This window comes from Python bivittatus, unplaced genomic scaffold (assembly GCF_059951505.1).
Source record: "Python bivittatus isolate LINGU-HERP-01145 unplaced genomic scaffold, Pbiv_v1 ctg000480_np1212, whole genome shotgun sequence".
Lineage (NCBI taxonomy): Eukaryota > Metazoa > Chordata > Lepidosauria > Squamata > Pythonidae > Python > Python bivittatus.
In genome coordinates, this window is record NW_028277075.1 from 72,845,952 (window position 1) to 72,868,958 (window position 23,007).

A 23,007-nucleotide genomic window follows, 5' to 3' on the forward strand; every position below is an offset into this window, starting at 1 on the left:
AGGTCCTTTGGGCAACATCAATTTATGGTGGGCCCAATAACATCACTCTTTCAGAGGCTAAAATTGAATAGTAATCTCATGCTTATAAACCAGCCAGTAAATGCTGGCCTTTGGAAAAGCTATCAAGAGCTGGCTCTTTCCTTGCCCTTTGGGTCTTGGTGAGCTGGAGTCCTGATTGGATGATACTGTTATTGCTGTTTGGATTGCCATTTTATTGTTTGATTATGGTTTGTAAATTTTGTATTCTTTTTACTCCCTGATTGATTCCTCACTGACCCCCAGCTTGTGACTTATTTGACAATTTTAGTGCTTTTTTTGTTGAACTTATTTTGTAAGGCTTTGCATGCCTTGAAAATGATTCAGAGGCACAGGAATCTGAAAAAAAACTGTTTTAATGGATAGCCAAGAGGCGCTATGCATGCATGAGGTCCAAAGCACTTCTGAATAATTCTTGAAGTACACATAACCTCAGTATTTTTCGCTTAAGTATAACAAGTTTATTTTTTCAAACAATTGGGATATATGTATCAGAAGAGTATGTTGTAAAGGGCCTCCTAACAAGGCAGTGGTGGTGTCTCCTCTATTTTTGGTGATGCATTTTATTCCTGTTCTTCATATTAGCTTCATTTGTGTGAGCATGGCATAAATAACTACAATAATCTTTCTAACAGAAGAAATAGTTTTAGCACTCATTGGGCAGAAATTATTAGGACATAATTAATTAAGGGGAGGAGATTGGAACAGTAGCGGTAGTTCATGTGATAGCTTAACATTAGTAATGTTAATATATGATCTTTGGAATGACATATTTTTCCCTCTCATTTTTTCATTCCAGCTCTTTTTTGGGGTTCTCACTTGTCAGCTGCTAGTTTTCTCTAACGAGCCATTTCCTTTCTTGAACAGACTTCACTGTGGAGTACATTCAGCGTGGTGGCTTAAGAGATCCTTTGATCTTCAAGAATTGTGATGGTCTTGGAATAAAGTGAGTAGTGGTACAATAAGAATTTGATATTAGAGAAGATCAGTATTTCCCTGATGAAATAATGTGTTACTAAGCTACCAGCTATGTTTGTTCTTTCCCAAGTTAGTGACAATGACAGGAGATGGGACTAGTGTGGGTAGAGACTCAACTGACTATTCAAAAGCTTACTTTAAGACCCATAATATTGAAGTTAAAAGTAATTACATGTACTCAAATTAGATGCCACATATAGTGTAAGATCTGTTGAGGTTATGAGGATACTGATCAGAATTTGTGAGTCCATTTTTAGTTATTGTACCTTGAAGAAATAGATAAGATGTTTTAGGGGGTCAGGCCAGCTACTTGCTGCCTTGACTTTGTTCTTTATGATTGGCAAGTTCTAGCAGAGAGGGAGTAGGTGAATCTGGAGAGGTTATTGCTTCATTTCAGAGAAGTATGATATACACTACTTTGAAAGAGGTACAACATTTCTTTAAGATGCCTTCCCTGGGCCTGGAGATGTTGGACAATTGTCATCCAGTCATGAATTTTGAAACAATATGATAGTGTGGTGGTCAGCCATCTAAATCATACTTGGAGGAAGCCAATTATCTCTAGATCAGTGTTATGCAAACTGTGATCTGGACTCCGTACTGAATCCCAGCATTGCTTCAAATGGGTCTTGAAGCCCCCTTGTTCTCTTGACTGTACTTGCCATTGAGTCACATGATGAGAGGGAAGTTGTAAACAAACAACCTGAAGGAATCTCAAAAGATTGGCATTTCTATAAGGAAGTTGCAAGAAAAAACTTACCAGGAACAGTACGAACTTTGTATGTTTAGCATGAAGAAGATAAGGCTGTAAGGAGACATGACTGCTGTCTTCAAGTGTCTAAAGAGTTGTCATGTAGAAGTCAGGATAGGATATCCTAATGATAAGAGTTGTTCAGCAGTGAAACAGACTACCTTGCAGTGTGATGAGCTCTCTTTTGCTGAGATTTTTAAAGAAAAGCTGGATGTCCATCTGTCAGGGATCCTGTTGTAGTTGATTCCAGTACTGGTAAGGGGCTTGAACTAGATTATCAAGAGTTCTTCCAGCTTTTACATTCTATGATTTTATTTTTTAATAATAATAGACTATCTTTCTTGCTAAAATAAACATTCCTCCCATAAAAGCATATACTTTCAATAATAATTCCTATGTTTTGGCCCCACCAAAGCCCATTTTGTTAATCACAGAGGCCAGTCATTTTTTTCTTCCTTAACTGGGTGGACATGTTTGAGAATCACTGCTGTTGATCCAGTTCAGTTTGGTTTTAAGTCTGGGTATAGCACTGAAATAGTAATGGCCCCTGAGCTTTATGACAGTTACTGAATGAGACACAGGACATTGTCTTGTTAGTCCTCCTAGATCTCTCAGCAGAATTTGAAACCATTAATTGTGGTATTTTGACAGAAATGGATCTGTGGATTGAGAATTATGGACATCATGTGGTTGTCATTCAGTTCCTACCTGCATAGAGTAGCATTAGGAGAATTCTGTTTAGCCTCATGATGTCTGGGCTGTGGAAGTCTGAAAGTTTTCTTTTTTTCCTGGTGTTCAGTATCTGTATCACTCAAGGATTTGCAGCACAATGTCATCAGTATGCTGTCCTGTCTTGTGACTATCTTCCCATTTGAATTAGGAGAACCCGTACAAGGGCTAAATGAGTATGGTGAAAGTGCTTTAGTTGGTGTTTCTTGAATTCAGGAATTAGGAAAATGTCCTGTCTAGATGAAATTACAGTCCCTCTGAAGGAACAGATACCGTATATACTCACAGATAATCCCATCCACGGATAAGCAGACCCTCAAATTTTTAACTAAAATACCATGAAAAATGCCCTACCTGCAGATAAGCCAACCCACATTTTTCATCCAAGTTGTGTATTTGCTACAGTGCTGATCATGTTGGGTTTTTTCTTTATCTGTTTTAATCATTTTTATTTTGTTTTACTTTGGAATGCTATATGGATTTAGTTCTTTTTATCTTCTTTTGTATTCTTGCTTTCAGATTTTTGTATAAAAGGTAAATTTATAATATATAGCATCTAATTCAAAAGTGGGATCCTATCCTGGCTGATTGAATACAAATCTAACATGCAATTATTCTGTTTGTATACCACCTTTCTACTGAAGTGAGTAAGCTAGCAAAATTTAAACCCTGAAAAATTAAAACATAACTACAAATTAATAATAATTTTAGTTAAAAAGTAGAAAGCCTTGTGACCAGAGATGTGCATTCTATTACCTGGGAGGACAGGAGAAAGGCCTCTCCTCCTGGTGCTATATATAGACCTCTAATAATGAGGATATTTTCAAAGGTGCCTCATCTGCATTTCCTAATATCCACATAGGTTTATAAAGGAAAAGACAGTCCCTCAGGTCCTAAAAGGTTTTGTTCTGTAAATGTTAAGTTCAACATCTTCAGTGGTCCCTAGATCTTTCAATATTAAAGGATGCCTGTATTTGGTATTAGTTAATCTAGCTGCTACATTGTGTATCTGTTGCATTTTCTGGGCATTTTTCAAGGATAGTTCTCCCACTGAGTGCATTGGAGTAGTTAAGAGAGAACATAAGCAAGGCATGGATAACTACTGCCATATCTGATTGGCTAAAGGAAGAGTTGTTGCTAATGCATTAACTGTAATTGTTCAAATGGCTCTTGGCTATATCTCACTTCTGCTACCATTGAGGATCAATGAGCAGACTGTGGACCTACTTTTTCAAAGTGAGTGCAGCTTCTTCCAAACCAAGGCTGAACTTCAATCCCCTAGTGCTGTTTTGTATCTGTCAACAGGACCTGCATTTTGTCTGGATTTAATTTCAACTTTCTCCTTTATTCAGCCCATTGAGCTTAAATAATGTTTGAGGGTACAAATTGCTTTCTTGAATTTGGATGGTTAGAAGCAGTAGCCCTGAGCATCTTCAGCATATTGATGGCACCCACTGCAAAGCTCACATTATGTTTTCATGTAGATTCTGAACACCATGGGGAACACTAGAGATCAGCAGTCTAAATGTCAAACATTAATCCCCCAGCACCCCTTCTAGATACAACCCAATAGGAAGAAACATTGCAAAACTGTGCATTCTAGAAAGTCTAGAAGGACATCATGATTAATGCATAAAACTATGAAGAGGTATTGGAGAACCAGCGTGAACTTATTCCCTCCATCTGATATCCAGTGTAGGTTGCCCACTAACATGACCAACACAGTCTCAATCCCACATTCTGGCCAAAAGCCCAATTGAAATGGCTGCATATGGTCAGCATTACTGAGGTATGATTGGAAGTGCAATGCCATCTCTTTCTTAATCACCTTTCCCAGAAACTGAATATTTGAGGAGGGTGGCCTAAGTAGTTGCCACATTTATATCTATAATGACTTCCAGCACTGAAGTCCAAGTTCAGGCAAATCTAATTGGCTTTAATCCTAAAAAAGAACAGAATAAATTACAGTAACCATTAACTGTTCTGGTTTACCCCTCTTAACATCTTGCTACAGGAAACCATCAGGATCCAGCAGATGGCAGAGTTAGACCGTTTTATCCAGTTCTTCACTCTGCTAAGGTTTATTCAGGTCACCGATGTAAAACTGACTAGAAAGTGATGTCCATGACAACCAAGATACATAGATTTTGCTCACTTTCAGATCATTAGCACCACCCAAGCAGAATACCAAATCCAGCATATAGCATTCAGCATGGGGCCAGGTATCAGTTGGGAAAGGTTTTTGATTATAATGGAAGACACAAAATTGTGAACAACTTCTAACTTGGCTGCCTCAGTAATGCATTGAAATCCTCAGAACAAGAATCTTAGGATAACCAAATGAAAGCCCATTCATCTTGGCTAGCTCAAGAAGAGAATTTTTAGATAGTGGAATGTACAGTATACTGATAGCATTTCTATACTATCCTGGTCACTCATATGCACTCAAAATTGGCTGACAAATGGAGCATCTAGATAGTTAGCTAGAGTCCCTATAAATCACAACCACCTCACATCTAATCCTAGCCTAGTATCCATTGAATAGCCTAGAAGATGGAGCTCCCCACTCTCAACAGTTCTCCAAGTTATATGCCAGACAAGTACTTTCATCCATAATTAAATCCTGGATAACAGAAGTTTACCAACAATTGATCTGGCATTGAAGAGCAGAACCTTCAGGTTGGAAGGCTCATCTTCCTGTCAGCTTGTTTGCCTTAATCAGACTGCAACCTGAAAAGAAGGAAGGCCAGACAGCAGCCTATCCTCTGTTACCTGGATTGGTCAGATTGCAGCTTGTGATATTGCTCTCCACCCCACCCTCTCCCAGTACCTGTTTGTAAACAGAACAAAATAAGTTGCCTATAACCCCAAGGCCTCCATCAGAGGTTCCTAAAGTACAGTGTATTACTTTAAAATGGCACTGTTCTTCAGTATATCATTCTGAGGCTGGATAATTGCAAAGAGTTAAATAGTGCAATACTGGAAAAAAGTAAGAACAAGGCAGTGACAATAGCAGCAATGATTGTTTTGTAAATTAAAAGCCTGGGATGTTTTTTAAGTACTCATCTAGTATTTGAAGAACAGAGAGTAGGCATCATGCCAACCTCCCTGAGAAAAGAATTCTGTAGTTAGAATTCCAAACATGAGAAGTCCCCTTTCCAGGCACTATCCATTTTGCTAGTAAAAGTGTCCAGAAAGTAGCCTATAATGATTTTACAGCATGGGGCTAATGTGAAAGCAGGAACTCCTTCAGGTATTATGGCTTCAATCACATAGGACTATAAAGGATGTGTGTACAGCCCTGTCTATTAACAAATGGGCTGATAACCAGAGAATATTTTCATACTTGTGAACGATGCACTCTCTGACTAGTGCATGCCAAAAGGCTAGCTGTGTTCTAAACTAGCTGAAGTGGCCAGATAGTCATCAGAGGTAGTGCCACATGCAATGAATTGCGGTAAGCTAATTTGGAGGATAGCTACAAATGGGAACTGAAGCCATACTGTCTCTGCCTAGGTAGGAGAAAGAGCAATAGCAGATACTCCAGTTTAGCTGTTGAGAATGACAGTATTGAACAAGAAATCTGATTTTTTAAGGAACAAAAGTGATTTTCAAAGTAAAGAATGGGCAACATTTCATGGCTGCAGTCCCCGAAAGTGAAGTTATTGGAAGGTACACAGTGGTAGTGGTTAGACCAAATCCAAACCTGGCCAAGATCAAAGTAAAAAATGGATAGAAAATCCTTCTCTCTTTGCTTCATTCATTATCATCCCAGAGATTATATTTTCCATTCATTCCTCTTGAGGAAATAGTAACATAGTCCCAAATACTCCCTCAATCCATTTTCTCTCTTTGAATTACTCCAGTTACATAATCCACTTACACATTTTTTCACATTCATACACTAGCCTTCCATTGAGATTTCCTTCCATAGTGGATAAGGAAGAAGAGGCTTTACTTTCTTACAGCACAGTTAGGAGAACAAAGCAAAAAAGTAGAGGCAAAATGCAATAGCAACAGGTAGCTTAGGTACAATGCTGAATTTGTCTATGAGGAATATTTTGGGTGCAGATTGCACATGCATTTTACAGGGTGTGCTGTCAGGTCCAGAATAGTGAATTCTACCTTCCTGGCAAAATGAGCTACCTATGAATCTTGTCTGAATTTTAAAGGATTTCCAGTACCTCATGATGTGAGGAGCATCTAATTTCACATTCCTAAATGACATAAAACAGAAGCTTCATGTTCTCAGTGCTCAATTAATATACGAGACAAGGTGGAACTTTACAGAGCTTGATAGTATAAATGTTACAGGATTGGTCATTCATCCACTATTTCTTTGTAGCAAGAGCTTCTTCAGGCAGGAATGGAACCACTTATATACAGCTCAAGTGTTTCTTTACTCAAACAGTTTATCCAGAGAAACAAAATGGTAAATTATATTGGAGGCTTCAAAAAAAATAAGAAATTGGGCATGATTGTACCCCTGGTTTCTCACCATGGACAGTTTTGAAGCAGACTTGTAAGAGAGATAGAGAGGTAGATAAAAGGCACATAACATTCAACTGTGTAGAAGGAATACTGACAGTGAGACTGCTACACATTTTTTTTCTGTTTCAGGATGCCAGATCCAGACTTCAGTGTGAATGATGTACGACTCTATGTAGGTAATTATGCATTTTTCTTCTGAGTTAAGCAGGCAGGTCAAGATAAAAGCTGGTATGTAATTTATGTGTAGAATTTAATTTTGGCAGAACTTTCAAATTGTAAAGTAAGCCCTGGTTTTGTAGGGGAAAAAAAATTGAAAAATGTTTGTTTTAAAGATTAAGTGACCCTAAATCAGAAGGCCTTGGATAATTATTCTATATCTTGTCCTTTATATGCCCTTTATCTATTTTTTCCCTTTTTTAAAAAAAACATGTTTTCTATGTTTCTCTTCCTCTCTTGGGCTAGAAGGTATTACCGGAAATTAATTATGTATCCATTCATCTTATCAACCGGTAGGGAGTCGTAGGATGGTAGATGTCATGGATGTAAACACACAAAGGGATATTGAGATGACCATGGCTCAGTGGGCACGCTACTATGAAACGCCAGAGGAAGAACGAGAGAAGCTGTACAATGTTATCAGCCTAGAGTTCAGCCATACTCGGCTTGAGAACCTGGTGCAAAGGCCAACTACGGTTAGTGTGGTGTTTTTCTTTCCACTGACAGCATCATTTTTTTTCTTTTGAACATCACTTAAACAAATGAGGGAGTCCATAGTTTTAATTTGGGTAATGGCTTAAGTCATATGGATTCAGGTCACACCTGAATAACTTATACTGAGCTGCTAGAAGCAATAGTATCAATTGATATATGCAAACTTCATCATCTAACATACATGCACTTTTAATTTTGTACTTAAAATATAAGAGTTGGGGATCTTCCATAGTGATAGAAAGAGGGAGATACTGATGGGAAATCAGGGTTGCCATTGCAAGGGAAGGGAAGTGGATAATGTGCTTTCCTCTTTCCATTTCTGATCATTATGTCCTACCCATGATCCTGAATACCAGATTGTTGGAAATCTTGGCCTCAGGTGTTACTATTAACTGTGAGGTCCATCTCCAATAAGACTATACTCTTCCATGATTTCATTGAAAGGAAGAGGGCAGATCTGGCACATACTACCAAGACCTGATTGGGTGAGGATGGGGGGTTACCCCTATCAGAAATCTGCTGCAGCAGCTATGACTCCCAAGTTTGAGGAGATGATGGTAATAGTCTTCATGGAAACTCTGGAGATGAACAGATGCTCTGCACCACAGGTAATTGGATATGAGTCCCTGTTAAGAAGGTTAGAAGTTAATATGAGGAGCAAGGTGAAAGTGCTGCTGGTATATTGCCCACCCTGCTGCCCAACAGCATCTCTTTCTGAGCTCCTTAATTTAGTCTCTGAACTGTGGTTGACTCTCCTCATCGTATGGTCAGAGGGAATTTCAGTCTTTGGGAGCTGGATCAGGATGACCATACCCAATACCCTAATCAAGGAACTACCAAGGAGAAAACCACACCCCCGCCAACATGGCAGGGCAAGCTACTATATATAAACAGCGAGCAAACTGATGATGTTACGTAGCCAGATAATGAAACATCTGCAAGCAAACAACCAAGCTCAGAGAGTACAAGGACTCCACAGTTCAACCCTAAGCTACATATATTCTCTTCTATTGGAATATGGTATGTTAATGTGAGCCATCTACAGTCTCTGATTGGGGCGGCATTCAAATATTGTAAAGTAGCTAACTAAAAACATACTTCTAGGCATTTTACTATAAACATAATTCTTAAATCTACAAAGAGCCCTCACTATATAAAGAATATATTTTCCTTAGAGGAATGTATTAGTATTAAAGTAAAGCCTATGATAAGTTGTGACTGATAGTTTGCAGTATGTGTGGTATTAGTTACATTTATGTGTGAGAGAGATCACTCGGTATTTAAATATAAGCATTAAATCTGATCCTTTCATTAGCAATAGTAAAGTATATTTAAGTCACAATTTGGAACTAACTGATATTGCGGTATCAGTATATTTAAGTCATGATTAAAACTAATCGATTTAGAGTAGACATATTACTTGGATCATAACTTCTATTAACTTGGTAGTAAATAGGGGCAATCAAAGAAGAAAGTTGTGTCATTTGTTCAAACTAGCTGTATGGCTACATGCATTTATTTTTGATAGGCGCTGTTCTTTGTGTCTTACAAAATTAAAAACAAGGCTCCAGTCTTATATACACATGGGGAAGTAAGCCCAGTTGAGTTCAATGGGCTTGTTCAGTAGATGTATGCAAGATTGTGTTGCAGGTCAGCACTTTAGTAAATGCTTAGGCCATCTGCCCTAGTAGTACAACTGTTGCAAGCTTCTTCTAGTCATCCCAAAGAGAAGAAACCCCCAAAAGGTTACTTTAAATAGGGCACAGTTGTGCAGCTGGCTATAGCAGTATTTATACAGGTAGTTCTCGCTTGATGACCATTCATTCAGTGACCATTCAAAGTTACGATGATGCTGAACAAATGATACTTGTGCCCAATTCTCGAAATTATAGCCATTGCAGCACCCTCGCGGTCACATGATCAAAATTTGGGTGCTTGGCAGCCAACATTTACAACTGCAGGGTGCACTTCAATTCCCCCCACCTGCCTATCTCCCTCCCCATCTCTGCCCTTTTGGCCACCCTGTGCTCCACTGCCCCCGCCACCTATACTCCACCCTGCACCCCTGCCATGCTCCGCCCAGCATCCCCACCACCCTGCTGTCCCTAGCTGACCTTTGCTGTTGGGGCGGCAGGGGTGGCAGAACGCAGAGCAGCCAAAAGGGCAGAGATGGGGAGATAGGCAGGTGGAGAGAGTTGAAGCACAGGCAAGTGTAGCAGGGCAGGAGAAATGTGAAGTCCTTTCCTAACAACAGCATGATTCTAGCCTAACAACCACAACCAGGACTACCGAAACTGCCGTCACCAAGCTATGCAGTCATGTGAAGTTTTGCCTAATGACCACATTGCTTAGCGATGGAAATTCTGGTCCCAGTTAAAGTGGCTAAGTGAGAACTACATGTAAATTGATTTATCTTTGTTGGTAATATTTCATCAATATAGGTGTGAGATATTTATTCCTGATTAACCAGATCTGCTTTGTGGCATTCGCTGTGATTCTGTTATTTGTATGTTTAATTTCTAGGATATTATTGTAAACACATATTTCATAGCATATTTCATGAATACAGAATATATCAGTGTAATAATACTAGATTGTTAGTTAAAAAGTGGAAATGAGTAGAACTTCACTAATTGATTAATTAGTAAGATATTCGTGGAATATTTTATATATATATATATATATATATATACACACACACACACACACACACACACATACACACACACACACACACACACACACATATAATTAGTGAAATATCATAACATAATATAACCTCAAGCTCTTGATACCTATTTAACATTTTGGAATTGGGTTTCTTGGGAGCAGGATATTGAACTTCTGCTCTTTGTGCCAAATACAAATCTTAATTTAATACTTGTTTCCAGGTGGATTTGATTGACTGGGTTGACAATATGTGGCCAAGGCATCTGAAGGAAAGCCAGACAGAGTCAACAAATGCTATTTTGGATATGCAGTATCCAAAAGTGCAGAAGTAAGTATATTTTTATGTATAGATCTTTCTTTTCATTGATGTGAGTTTTAAGGAAGATGTTTCTGTTATTGCTGGCTGTCCTTCTAGATGCTTTATTGATTGTCATAGCTCAGCAGTCTGGGCCAGAGGGCTAACATCATTCCCAAATACTCCAACAGTGGCAATTGGATGGGCAACATCTATTGCGTTGTATTGTTGAATGGCAAGATAGATTTATTTTAAATAAAAGGAATTACAACAGGAAGAACTTCCTGTTACAGGGATACAGATTCCTATTACTGCTATTCTGATACAATAAAAGCTACACATCGAGTACTAATCTTGTGATCCACTTTTCTTTCAACAGTAGGGAGCAGCATTCTTAATACATAGATTCTGGCAACTAATACTGTCATTCAAAGTATAAATGGCACACCAAATACTAACAACAAGCGTATATTCCATCTACATAGTGTTGCAACTTACTTCAATAAATTTTACATTTTCATAATTGCTGGTTTCATTTCAGATATTGCCTGATGAGTGTCAAAGGATGCTACACAGATTTCCATGTAGATTTCGGTGGCACATCAGTATGGTATCACATCCACAGAGGGGGGAAGGTACTGTGGCATTTCTAGCAAGTTACTTTTTGTGGGATGGTCTGAGTAAAGATTTTTTAATTCTTAATTGATTGGAATCAAAATTCAGTTCCTTATTCACTTACCAAGAATGCAGAAAGCATTAGGCCTTATGAATCAAGAAGCTGCTGCTGCTTTTTTCAGAACTCCATTCTGGCTTTTATAAAAAAGAAGTAAGCATGAAGGGGCAAGAGCATGGGTCTGTTGCACTTTTAACCCACTTGCCCACTAAAGGCCTGCTGTCTCATTACAGGTAGTCCTCATTTAGCAACCACAATTGGGACCAGCAACTCGGTCATTAAGTAAAGTGGTCGCTAAGTGAAACCGTGACTGTACTTATGATCGTACTTCAGCTTTCCTTACTTTGCAGACCTGCAAAGGTCATAAATGCAAGGATTGGTTGCAAAGTTACTTTTTCATCACCGTCGTAACTACAGTCACTATAAAGGCAGTTGCTAAATGAGAGCTACTTGTAGTCACTTCTACAAGAATAGTTAACAAAACAACCGTGTATTTAATTGGTTATATGCCTAAGCCAGTTGATTTTAATATATTATATTGGAAAATAGGATATAAGCAGTGAAATGGTTTTTAAGTAGATTGAAAAGATAAGAGATCAGTGCATCTACTTAATAATTATTTTAAAATAGTTACTGTTTTTGCAAGGAATTTGCTTTCAGGTATAAAAGTTCAAGATCAGAAAAATAATACTTTACACACTTGCTCATGCTGTTCAAGCTTCACAACTGCAGGGCTGCCGCCGTATTCTTTTGTTTTTATTACCCATGTGGCACAGAGATGTTACTAGTACTTTAACCTGGTCTTATTAAAAGAAAGAAGAAAAACAAGAAATGTCTAGGGATTTTTAGGTTCATTTGAGGACTTTTATGTGCCTAGTTCTTGAGTCATATAATGTTTCTGTATGTACAGTATTCTATTTTTAAGGAAGCTATAACATTGAGATATCCCTGTTTTGTCCTATTGCAAAACTTTGCTTCCATTCTATTGTTTTAAGTCATTCTCCTTTCCTAATTATGAATACAGCCACTCCTCATTTAACGACTACCTCAGTTAGCAACCATTCATAAATACACTGGTAATAAATAGTAATTAAAAATTCATCTTCCGACTAATGTGCACATTTACAACCAAATTTCCTGTACCTGACAACAAAAGCCTTCAGTGTGAAATTGATTAATATCTGGTCAGTTTCAGGCAGCTAAGGGTTCTAATCAACTAATTAGGATCACAGAGCTGAGGCTGCTAATTTGAGGTTAGCACTTTTTAGGGAAGCACTGGGCTGTGGAGAAAAGCAGCTCGGGAAAAGATAATTTGTTTAAACAATCTTTCTTCACCCTGCAAGGGGAAAAAAGGGAGAAAAACGGGTCAGGCACAGGACAGTGTACAAGAAAACTTTATCTGAATGAGGCAGCAGCAACCAGTGATCTTCAAAGTGTACAAGAGAACTTTATCTGAATGAGGCAGCAGCAACCAGTGATCTTCAAAGGGTCTCTCTCTCAATCTCTGTCTCTGTCTCTGTCTCTGTCTCTGTCTCTGTCTCTGTCTCTGTCTCTCTCTCTCTCTCTCTCTCCCTCTCCCTCTCTCCCTCTCTCCCTCTCTCTCTCTCTCGTTCACTTAGCAACCATTTCACTTAACACCCACGTTGGAATGGCATGCAGTTGCTAAACAAGGAGAGGGTTTACTAAATGATCTCTCTCATTTAATCTTTGTATAAAGTAACTGGCTTTACTAAAGCAAAATATAGTTAGTTGGATTAACTGTAGAGATTAAGGAATGTATTAGAATTCTTCAATACTTCAGTGGAACTTCTATAGGTTTATATAAATGAATAAGATCTGAATTGCTAGTTTTCTACTCCAGTCTAAAACTGAAAAAAATAGTATGACATACAGAGCACTGCTACAAAATGGAGGGCACAAAGTTTAATCTACTTTCATCTCTTTAATGCTTTTTTTAAAAAGCAGTAGTTTGCTCTGCCAGGTTTAGCATATATTTTTGAATCTCATCTTTCTGAGGACTACTGGTTCTGTATTGTATATACAATGTGATATTTTGTTTTTAAAAATAACAGTCATATGAATTGCAGTCCCCAAATAATCCAAACTGTTGGCAGTGATTATTGGTATCTAGTAACGTGTAGTAAAAGAGAAGTTTATAAACTAAAAATCTGTATACTGCCCTTGGGTAGCAAGGACAGGACCAGGGTGCAGATAAAATGCTGGTAAAATGTTTCAGAAAAGATCTCTGGGAGGAAAAGCTGCATCCTGAGGATCCACTATGCAGAGAGAGGGGGTACTTGAAGAAAAGAGATGAACAGGCTGGTTGAATGTGGCAAGCAATGTGTAAGAAAGTTCAGACATTGGAGCAAACACTAGGTGGTTTCAGTTACCTTTTTCACTGTGTTTGTCCATAGTGCTCCATAGTTTAAATGGGTGATCTGTCCTTCAAAAAGTTAGATATCCACTAAACATCCAAAATGAGCACTACTTAGCATGTTTTCAAACATGCAGTAGAGGCTTATGTTTCCTCTTCTACACATTTGATCCATTTACTGTGGTACATATGAATATTATCGGAACCAAAACATACAGTGTGAAGCAATTTTTTGGCTGAGAAGCTTATAGGTGGGCTTATGTTGGTCACCAATTTTCAGTATTATGTGTTGCATAACTTAGAATACTAATCTGCATTTAATAGCTGATTTTTCTGAAATACAGCTTCTTTAACCTTTCTTTTTCCATTTGCAGATCTTCTGGTTAATCCCACCCACTCAACAGAATTTAGAATTATATGAGAACTGGCTACTATCAGGGAAGCAAGGGGACATCTTTCTTGGTGACAGGGTATCAGATTGTCAACGTATTGAACTAAAGCAAGGCTATACCTTTGTCATTCCCTCAGGTATTTTATTTATTTATTTATTTATTTTTCAAATTTATATATGCCGCCCATCTCATTATACAAGTGACTCTAGGTGGCGTTAAAAAAAACAACTATAAAATCCTAGAAAAAATATATAAGTTAAAAACTACAAAAAATTAAAATTAAGCTAAAAAGTTAAAACTACAGTGCAAACTAAAAAGGTGGAGAGAGCATCCTCAGACTACCAGCCACCCCCAGTGCTACAAACCCCCATTCAGTCCCCATGCAAGTTGGCAGAGCCAGGTCTTAACACCCTTTCGGAAGGCCAACAGAGTGGGGGCCAACCTCACCTCAGGGGGCAAGATATTCCAGAGGGGAGGAGCCACGGCAGAAAAGGCTCTCCTGGACCCCAGCAGTCAAAACTCTCTAGGAGACGAGCTCCGTAACATACCCTTCCTGCCGGATCAGGTGGGATGGGTCAATGTAATGTATATATAAACAGTGTTGCATAGGTAAAACAGCTATGAGATAGAAACTAAAAAACAGATCTAAACAGCAGGTTCTCAGTATCTTTTCTGTTGCTAAAAAGAATATGTCTGTTGAAACATTAGAATAATATTTTTTATGGTTTGATTAAGCATGAGATGCTTAAACCAGAATGAAGAATTCTTGGACTAAATACAACCCATCTACCTTGTTTTAGCAGCCATCAGGATCACACTGCTAAAATTCAGTGAATCCCCAATTTTTGGAAGCATAATTTTTCACTTTTTTTCTGTTTTCTGATTTTTGTGGGGGGGGGATAAAATAAAGGTTAAAATAGACATGTAAGTACTCTGGTGTATCTCTCTGGTAATATAAGCACCTTATCAAACATGCTTCTGACTTAGATGGTACTTGCCCATTTAGGTCAACAGAGCAATCTGCAGTGTTGGCAAATCTTGTAGTAGAAAATAATGAGGGAAGGGCAATGGACAGTCATTCTAAGAAATCAGAAAACACCAAACCCCTTGCCCCCGCCCCCATATCAGGTCAAAAAATGTTGTCATTGCATCTCTGTAAACTGCATGATATACTTTGCTTAAGCGAAGTTGAATCTTGTACCTTTCTGTAATACCAGGACAAACTGGAATTAAGAATAGAAGATTTGATTCAAAAGGTACAACTCTTGAAGTTTAAACATATGTAAATTACAACTTCAGGGATACAAGATTTTCAGCTATGAAACCGCAGATTATCTAAACTATGGGCTTTGGTCCTTAGGTTGGATCCATGCAGTGTATACTCCTATGGATACCCTAGTTTTTGGGGGTAACTTTCTACACAGCTTCAACATCCCTATGCAGCTACGGATCTATAGCATTGAAGACCGTACACGGGTAAGAGGTTTTCAGAAATGTTTTTCAAATTTGTATAACTTACACATTTTAGAATATTATTCCCCCCCCCCACTTAAAGTTCAGTTTTGCAACCCCAAAAGCACTAGGTAAACCAGTAAACCTTAAATTTCAAGGAATAGCACAAAAACTGACTTAATCAGAGAAAAAGCACTGTAGATGTCTACATTAGGCAGTCACATTCTTTTCTAATACTTCAAAAGTACACTTTTGAATTGTAATTGTTATTTGCCATGCCCATAGTGGCAGAACACATGTGATCTACTTAACTGGATTAGATCAAGAGTTCATATAATCCCAAAATCAGTTTCTGTCACACCAGCTAGCCCCGAAAGCTCAGAAGTGAAGCATTATAATAATCACCTTTTCTTGATTATCATCCAGTGTCTAGTCCTGATCCGAAATACAGATCTGAAATTACTTTTAGTGTATGTTTATTCTGATACTTGCCATATGAATTTTTTATCTTACCCTTCTTTTTCACTGCTGAATTGTGCTGTGAGATGATGTTTCTGCTTAGATTTTATTGTGCTAAGTAATCTTGGCTCATTTCAAGTTAGTTATCTCAGTGACTGTCTTTGACTCCAGATGATTTATAATAATTCACTGACTTCAGTACAAATGTTTGAGAGAAGTTACTATTTACTTTTTTTCATTGTGCAGCTTAGTTGATTCTGTTATCCATTCAGTTAGTTACCAGTGTATAAACTGGCTGCATACCATTTCTGAGTTCTGTGAGAAACTTTGATGTCTAAAAGATTTTGACAAAGTTAACGTGCTTAGATAACAATTTCTGCTGGTTGGAGCAATTCTATCTATAAGATCTTCTTTCACACAGAAAAGGAGACAAGTTTTGCAGTTCCTTTCCATCCTTTCCATTTGATGATGAGGCTTGAGAAGCCTTTCAGAAGAGTGTGAAATTACAACACGGGCAATTAAGAAAAAAAAGCTCACCTTCTATCAACAGAATTCACTGTTGGATTGAAGGCCTTCTGTGAACATAAAGGAGTGCTGTCATTTGTAGAAGGGGTGTCTACGTGTAGAAAAACTCAACAGTTGCAGAAATTCTAAAAAACAAATGAAGCAAGGCCTTTCCTTTATAAAAGCCATACTGATTTTTTTTTCTCTGGTACTCTGGTTGCTCTTCAGATCAGAAATCTTTATCTCTCTTTGATGTTTGACTTTTATGCACATGCTATCCTTAATAGTGTTCTCTAGTTTATCTGGGACAAAAGTTAAGCTGGCCTAGATCTTTTTTTTAAGATTATATTGGCTCTTTTGAAATCCTCAATAAGAAAGCTAATTTTAATAAGTTTATACTTTAATTAAGAGTCTGGGGAGGGGGGGAAAGCCACTGGTCACACACTGAATTGTAAAATACTACTGAATTAATATTCATTGAGAGAACTACAAGACAGCAATTTTCTACATACTGGGGCTCAGTGAGAAAAATGGGAGGAGGTATTAACAAAATTGCATAACTAATAGTCTAAGAATTGCTGTTTTCTTGTATCCTGCTCCTTCACAGGTCCCAAATAAGTTTCGTTATCCCTTTTATTATGAAATGTGCTGGTATGTACTAGAACGCTATGTCTACTGCATCACTAACCGTTCCCACTTGACCAAGGATTTTCAGAAGGAATCACTTAACATGGGTAAGAGCTGCTATTCTAGCTTTCATTTCCCTGATTTTTTTAAAATGTAAACCTCTGATTTTAGCAAATGAGCCTTGAAGACAGTGGCATGGCCAAAAAAGAGTCATGTCACCCAGTCACCAGATGATCAAAGAGATTATAGAATGGCTTAGCAGAGAGGATGAACCTAGCTAATAAATAAAGCTAGGGCACCTTTATTTGTTTAATACTGTCCAAAAAAAATCAAACGTACAATATTTAGATTGATATGACTGTTCCTGCCTCTGTATACAGATATGGAACTGTGCAACTCAGAGTCAGGAAATGTGGATGAAGATGCTGTGGCCGGAAAGGAGTCACGTCGCCCAGTCACCAGACGGTCAATCCTTACCAGTCCTGTAGCCAATGGTGCTAATTTAGACTATGAGGAAGTAGGTAGAGGGTGCCGGAGTTTGCCAAGTCTCAAGAGAACTCTCTCCATGGATTCTGAATCCAGTCGAGGATCCCACAATGGCCAAGCGTGGGATTCTCATAGCAACTGTTCACATAAAGACAAGAAGGTGCACCTGACGCAGTTTGAGCTTGAAGGTCTGCGTTGTCTTGTAGACAAGCTGGAATCTTTGCCTCTACACAAGAAGTGTGTACCTACGGGCATAGAAGATGAGGATGCTCTTATTGTAGATGTTAAGGTAAGATGGAAATATTGTCTTTTTTCTGCAGCACCTGTAAAAGTTAAGGAACCAAAAAGCAGTAACTAACCAAATCTAAATATTTAATCAGGATTGACCTCTGGATGATTGCAACCAAGTGCTCAGTTGTGCTCCACTGCCCAAGCTGGTTTCGCACTAGAATCAAAATAGCTATTTTATTTTGTACTTATCAAAATTCCTAACACAGTTCAATTTGTATTTGAAAATGGTTCTGCCATTTCCACAGTACAAGCTAGAAATATGCAAATTTGTCAGCCTGAGAACAATATATTCTATACTATTTCATTTCCATCCCAAGAGGAGGTTCAGTAAATTTTGCACATCCCTAGTATGAGCACAATTGTTATCAACTTACTTACATTTTGGTAATGTTTTATTACATGTGTTCATAGTGTTTCATATATGATACTTACTGTTACAAAGTTATTTCATGGAAATGAAACAAGGAAGTTCCTGAGTTTTATCAGTATGAAATACTTTGTATAATAAGGCAACTATATCTCTTCCAACTATTTCTCACTTAGAGTCCCTGAATAAGTTGAGACTGGTTATGTATATCTTTGGAAAGATTTCTTGGAACAGTATCCTTGGAAAAACACTTTTAGCTATGCTTTGAAGTTGTCATTGTTGAGTTCGATAATATCAGATATATGCTCACAGCCAGGCAGCACATAAGCACAAATATCATATAAACATAAAACTATGTGAAGTATTACTATGAATTAATAATTTATCATTTTCCCAAAAGCCAGAAGTTTTTATGAAAGCAAAATATAACAGAGTAGCCACTGCTTCATTAATTTCTGATAACATCTTAAGATTGGAGTCACCATCTGTTAGACTAGTTTCTTGTGAAAAGTTTGCTGAATTGCTGGATTTACCCCATATACTAAACTATAAATCATAATTTACAAACTACAGTGGCTGGGTTCAGATAACATAATAAGCCAGAACCAGTCAAATCACATTATGGCATAGTGCAGTATGTGACTTAAGGCATAATAACTTGATTTGTGTGTTTTTGCCCCATATCTCTCTCTCTTGGTTTTCTCTCGCTGTTATTTGAAGGGGAAAAAAAGGCTTGTTTAACCCAAAAGATCAGCAAAGCCACATCATCCAACTTGAAAGACAAGACTGAAAAATGTTTCCTTATTGGAGGATTATTAATAGTAAAAAAATTATGAATGGCAGAACCACAAGCCATTATGTCTCCTAGAGATAACAGCTGCCATTTGTTCAGTTTATGTTTTATGGGTACTGCATGTCATCTGATCTGTCTACTGAAAAATGGTGACAAATTCAGAAGTTTCCATAGAAATTATAGTGTCCAATTACATTGTGTCACCTCATAACAATACTGTGAGCGCTCAGTTGGAAACACTGCTTAATTGTATAATTCCAGGTAATGTTGTTGTTGAAACACATGAACAATTCATAGTAAAAAATTAGGAGTATGAAAATGGTAAAACATTGTTTCCCTGGTGTTTTATGTGTTAATTAGAATGCTGTGGCATGTTCAAATATACCTGTAAACAGTAATGTAAATATACTCCTCGAAAAGGTATATATCATTTACATTACTCTTTGCTGGCATTTTATTCTTCATAGCATCTGTAGGTTGTTCTCTTGTATTCAGCAGGTTATTTGATACATCCACAATCCTGCTTAAGGCTGTTTCAAATTTTAGTAAGTTTGAATGCATACAAACATTGTCACCTGTTAATAGTTCATATACATGCAAACTGCCACATTTAACAGTAAAATATACAGAAGTGATTTTATTAGCCTGTTGCTCATATGCACTGGATGTAATTTATTAATATACTGTTTATGTATGTAGACTTTGACATCTGTTCCAAATATAAAAATAAGGGGTAAATAGAAGGCAATTTGTGCTAAAAGGAATATCCCAAAACAGAGGCATATTTTATATTGCTGCAGTATAGAGAGATATGCCACCTATCTGCTGTACTACAATAGCGGGTTGCATATTTTGAATGTGCACATTAGCACCTGCAACATAGGCATTTAAGATCCATTGTTGCATTGTTTGTGATAGAAGCTTTATAAGTCCATATCTTCAGTGTTTCCTAAATCACTTTTATCCATTTCAGCCTTCTAATATGCCAGCAAGCATTTCAAGTGCCTAGTTCAGGGAACAAGTAATACAAGATACCATCCAGCAATACCTGTTTGGCTAGTATACATCACCAACTTGTATTTAAAATTCTGTATCGTAAGTTTCCTAGGGTGCTGAATTCTGAAAATGTTGATTCATGAGCAAGATTGTACAACACTGAGAAACTATCATGTAGAAGTTTCACTTCTATAATGAGCTTTCTGGGCAGTCTTTAAATTCACATTTTGAAAATAGAGGTTTAATGTGTAAGAAACTATTAAACTGTTTCACGGATCAAGACCTTTTTCATGTTCTGTGCGGTTAAAAAAGCCATTGTTACTGTTCAAAGGCACCCTTATTGAGAGGAATTTGCTTGTGACTAAAATAGAGAGGCGGGGGGGGGGAGACGTAGCTGCAGCAGTATAGAGAACGGGTTAAAAGCTTTCTGTTCGGTTCTCTAAAGTCTGCCACAGTCAGCCCTTAGGGATGCTGGCCCTGGATTCTCCAATTGCAGTGGTGGGGGGAGGGGGAAGGGAGTCAGCTTAGGCTGCCGTTTCGACCAATTAGCAAGCAGCCAACAGCTTAGTCCAGCCCCCTCCCAACTCTGCAGCAGAACAGCTTTCCGTTCTGTTCTTCGCTCGCTTTCTCGGCCTCCTTTCTCTCCTGCCATCTTCCGTTGCAAAGCATTGCTGGGAACTGCATGTGGGTGACGCAGCAGCATTGTTTGCAGGCAGAGGAAGCTTCCGCTGAAGGGTTCTGGAAGGAGCATGCTCTGGCGAGGCAGCTGCTCGGGCTGACAGAGTTGTAAAGTGGACAGTTTCGCTGAAATTCTCGCCTGGAGAACGAGGATTGTATGGGAATAAATTGTATGCTGGGAAAAAGATCGAAACCGAAGCAGTAACTGGGCGGAATAGAAAACAAAGAGACTAGGAAACTTCCTGCGAGACTCGGCACCTTCAGTGGAACGGAGCGCACAAGGTCAGGCAGATCCGGAGCTTTGGGGCATGGCTCAGGATCGGGAGTGGACTTCGGCTTGAATGAGCGGTTTCTTTGGTTCTCGTGGAGAGCGTTTTATCGGGGTTTGCCTACGGGACTTCCTTTCGCGGCGCTTGTCTGCATTTTTCTTGATGTTTGATAGAAAGGGGAATGCAGGGCCCTCTAGCTTGGCTTTAGAGGGCAGCAGGAACCTATACTTCCTTCTCCAAGTTTGCTTGTGATGCGTTGAATATTTGAAAGTAGTATGTTCCCACGCTAGTTCCGCGAGTGCAGTCTTTTTCTGCCCCTTCTCTCTTTTCTCCTCCTGCCTCCGAATGGGCTCTTTTTAAACGTCCGTGGGAATCGGTGGAACTGGGTGTTTTCGTCCCCAGAGCGTACACGTCTCTGCAGCTACCCCTAAAGTGCCTCTGGCTGATGGAAAATGCGTTCCCTCTCTGCCCTGAGCAGCATGTGTGTTCATGCCCTCAAATGCCGACCTTTCCTCTTAAATATGTGCCGTAAGGAAAAGGGCGGGGCTTGGAGACTGCACGTTCTGCTGGACTAGCCGAGACAGTCACTTCCTTCCACCCACCGTTTTTTTCTTGAAGGGTGGGGAAACAGCTGCAAAGCAGGGTGGATAAAAAACTGCTAAAAAAAATTAAACCCAATTAAGTTTCGTTAAAACACACACATGATTTTTGAATGGACGCTGGATCTATAATGAAGTTTACACTCACTTTTAAAAGGGGTTCCATGGCATTCTTATCAATTGCATTGTAACTGTTCCCAAATAAACCAAAGGTTAAAATGTGGTTATGATGTAGTCTCATAAAAATTACATAAAATACTGCAGTTCTGTTATTTAATTATAACTGGGTAATAGCTCTTGACTTTTAATTGCTGTCCATGAGATATGCAGTAGTAAAACTGTTGTATCAGTATAGCAGTCCAAATGAGACAACTTCATTCTGACATACAATTATAATGTATGCATATTACAAGAATACATTTAATAAGATATTTGAACCTGATAACAGCCAGCATTGGTTATTTATGGCTGATTGGCAGATTTTGTGACGGTTTCTGTGTTGTTGTTGTTGTTGTTGTTGTTGTTGTTAAAGTGCCATTTTATTTTAATTTTGGAAGCTCCTCATGTATATCTGTTTAATTTTATATGTGAGGAGCTTCCAAAATTTTAAACAGATACAGGTTTCTTCCCCTTGACATTTCAGTGTGGAAAGAAACATTCCTTTTTCCTGTCTTCTACTTTGTTAGGGGGAAAGTATGACCTGATTAAGAATCACTGGTTTGGGCTAAACCAAAACACTATGTAGAGTTTTCTGTCATAGGGAAACAGCTCTGCCTCATTGGTTACTAGCTTTTGCTTTAGATAATTCCATCTTGGCATTTAAACATCACTTAAATGGTTGCTTATTTTTACATTTGTAAATAAAATGTGCCATCAGAATCCTTTCTTTGTGTAGGTTCACGTTTGTCATGATAGTCTGCATGATTAGAGATTCAAGAGTAGGAGAGTTCAGCTTATGAAGGATTTCTTTTGTTGCAGATATGTTCATTACTTAGAGCAATCCATTAATATAGTTTATATATGTATGTGTGTGTATATATATAATGTTTAAACTTGGTTTAAATCATCAGTGTTGGTTTGCCCTAATTCTTGGCAATTTTAAAGTCTCTCATACTAACAGACATTTCCCAGCAGAGGCTTCATATGGGAATATGAATTCCTTGCATTGGTAAGTGCCAGCGAGAGCAAGCCCAGCCCATGCAGTGTTCTTTCCCTCTTGGCAGCAAGAAACACTGCACTCCCTGCACAAGGCAATGCCAGTAATGTAACCATAGTAACCCCATGTAAATAAAGCACATCTGAAACGGCAGTCAAGAGTGGGTGGATGTGGGGTGGACAGCAGAAGCATCAGAAACAAGGAGAAAAAGCCGTTTAGGAAGAGATGCA

General features: G+C 38.3%; 1 protein-coding gene across 4 annotated transcripts in view; it reads left to right on the top strand.

Moving 5' to 3' along the window:
* Nucleotides 1-23,007, top strand: part of KDM2A (lysine demethylase 2A) — a 61,197-nt gene that overhangs the window by 26,901 nt on the left and 11,289 nt on the right. For all 4 annotated transcript variants that reach the window (XM_007430952.4, XM_007430953.3, XM_015888566.3 and 1 more), the window contains exons 5-13: nt 904-982; nt 7,115-7,161; nt 7,499-7,677; nt 10,588-10,694; nt 11,203-11,296; nt 14,083-14,236; nt 15,461-15,576; nt 17,123-17,249; nt 17,523-17,917. In XM_007430952.4, coding sequence (XP_007431014.1) covers nt 904-982; nt 7,115-7,161; nt 7,499-7,677; nt 10,588-10,694; nt 11,203-11,296; nt 14,083-14,236; nt 15,461-15,576; nt 17,123-17,249; nt 17,523-17,917 — 1,298 coding nt within the window. The remainder of the gene's footprint in view (nt 1-903; nt 983-7,114; nt 7,162-7,498; nt 7,678-10,587; nt 10,695-11,202; nt 11,297-14,082; nt 14,237-15,460; nt 15,577-17,122; nt 17,250-17,522; nt 17,918-23,007) is intronic.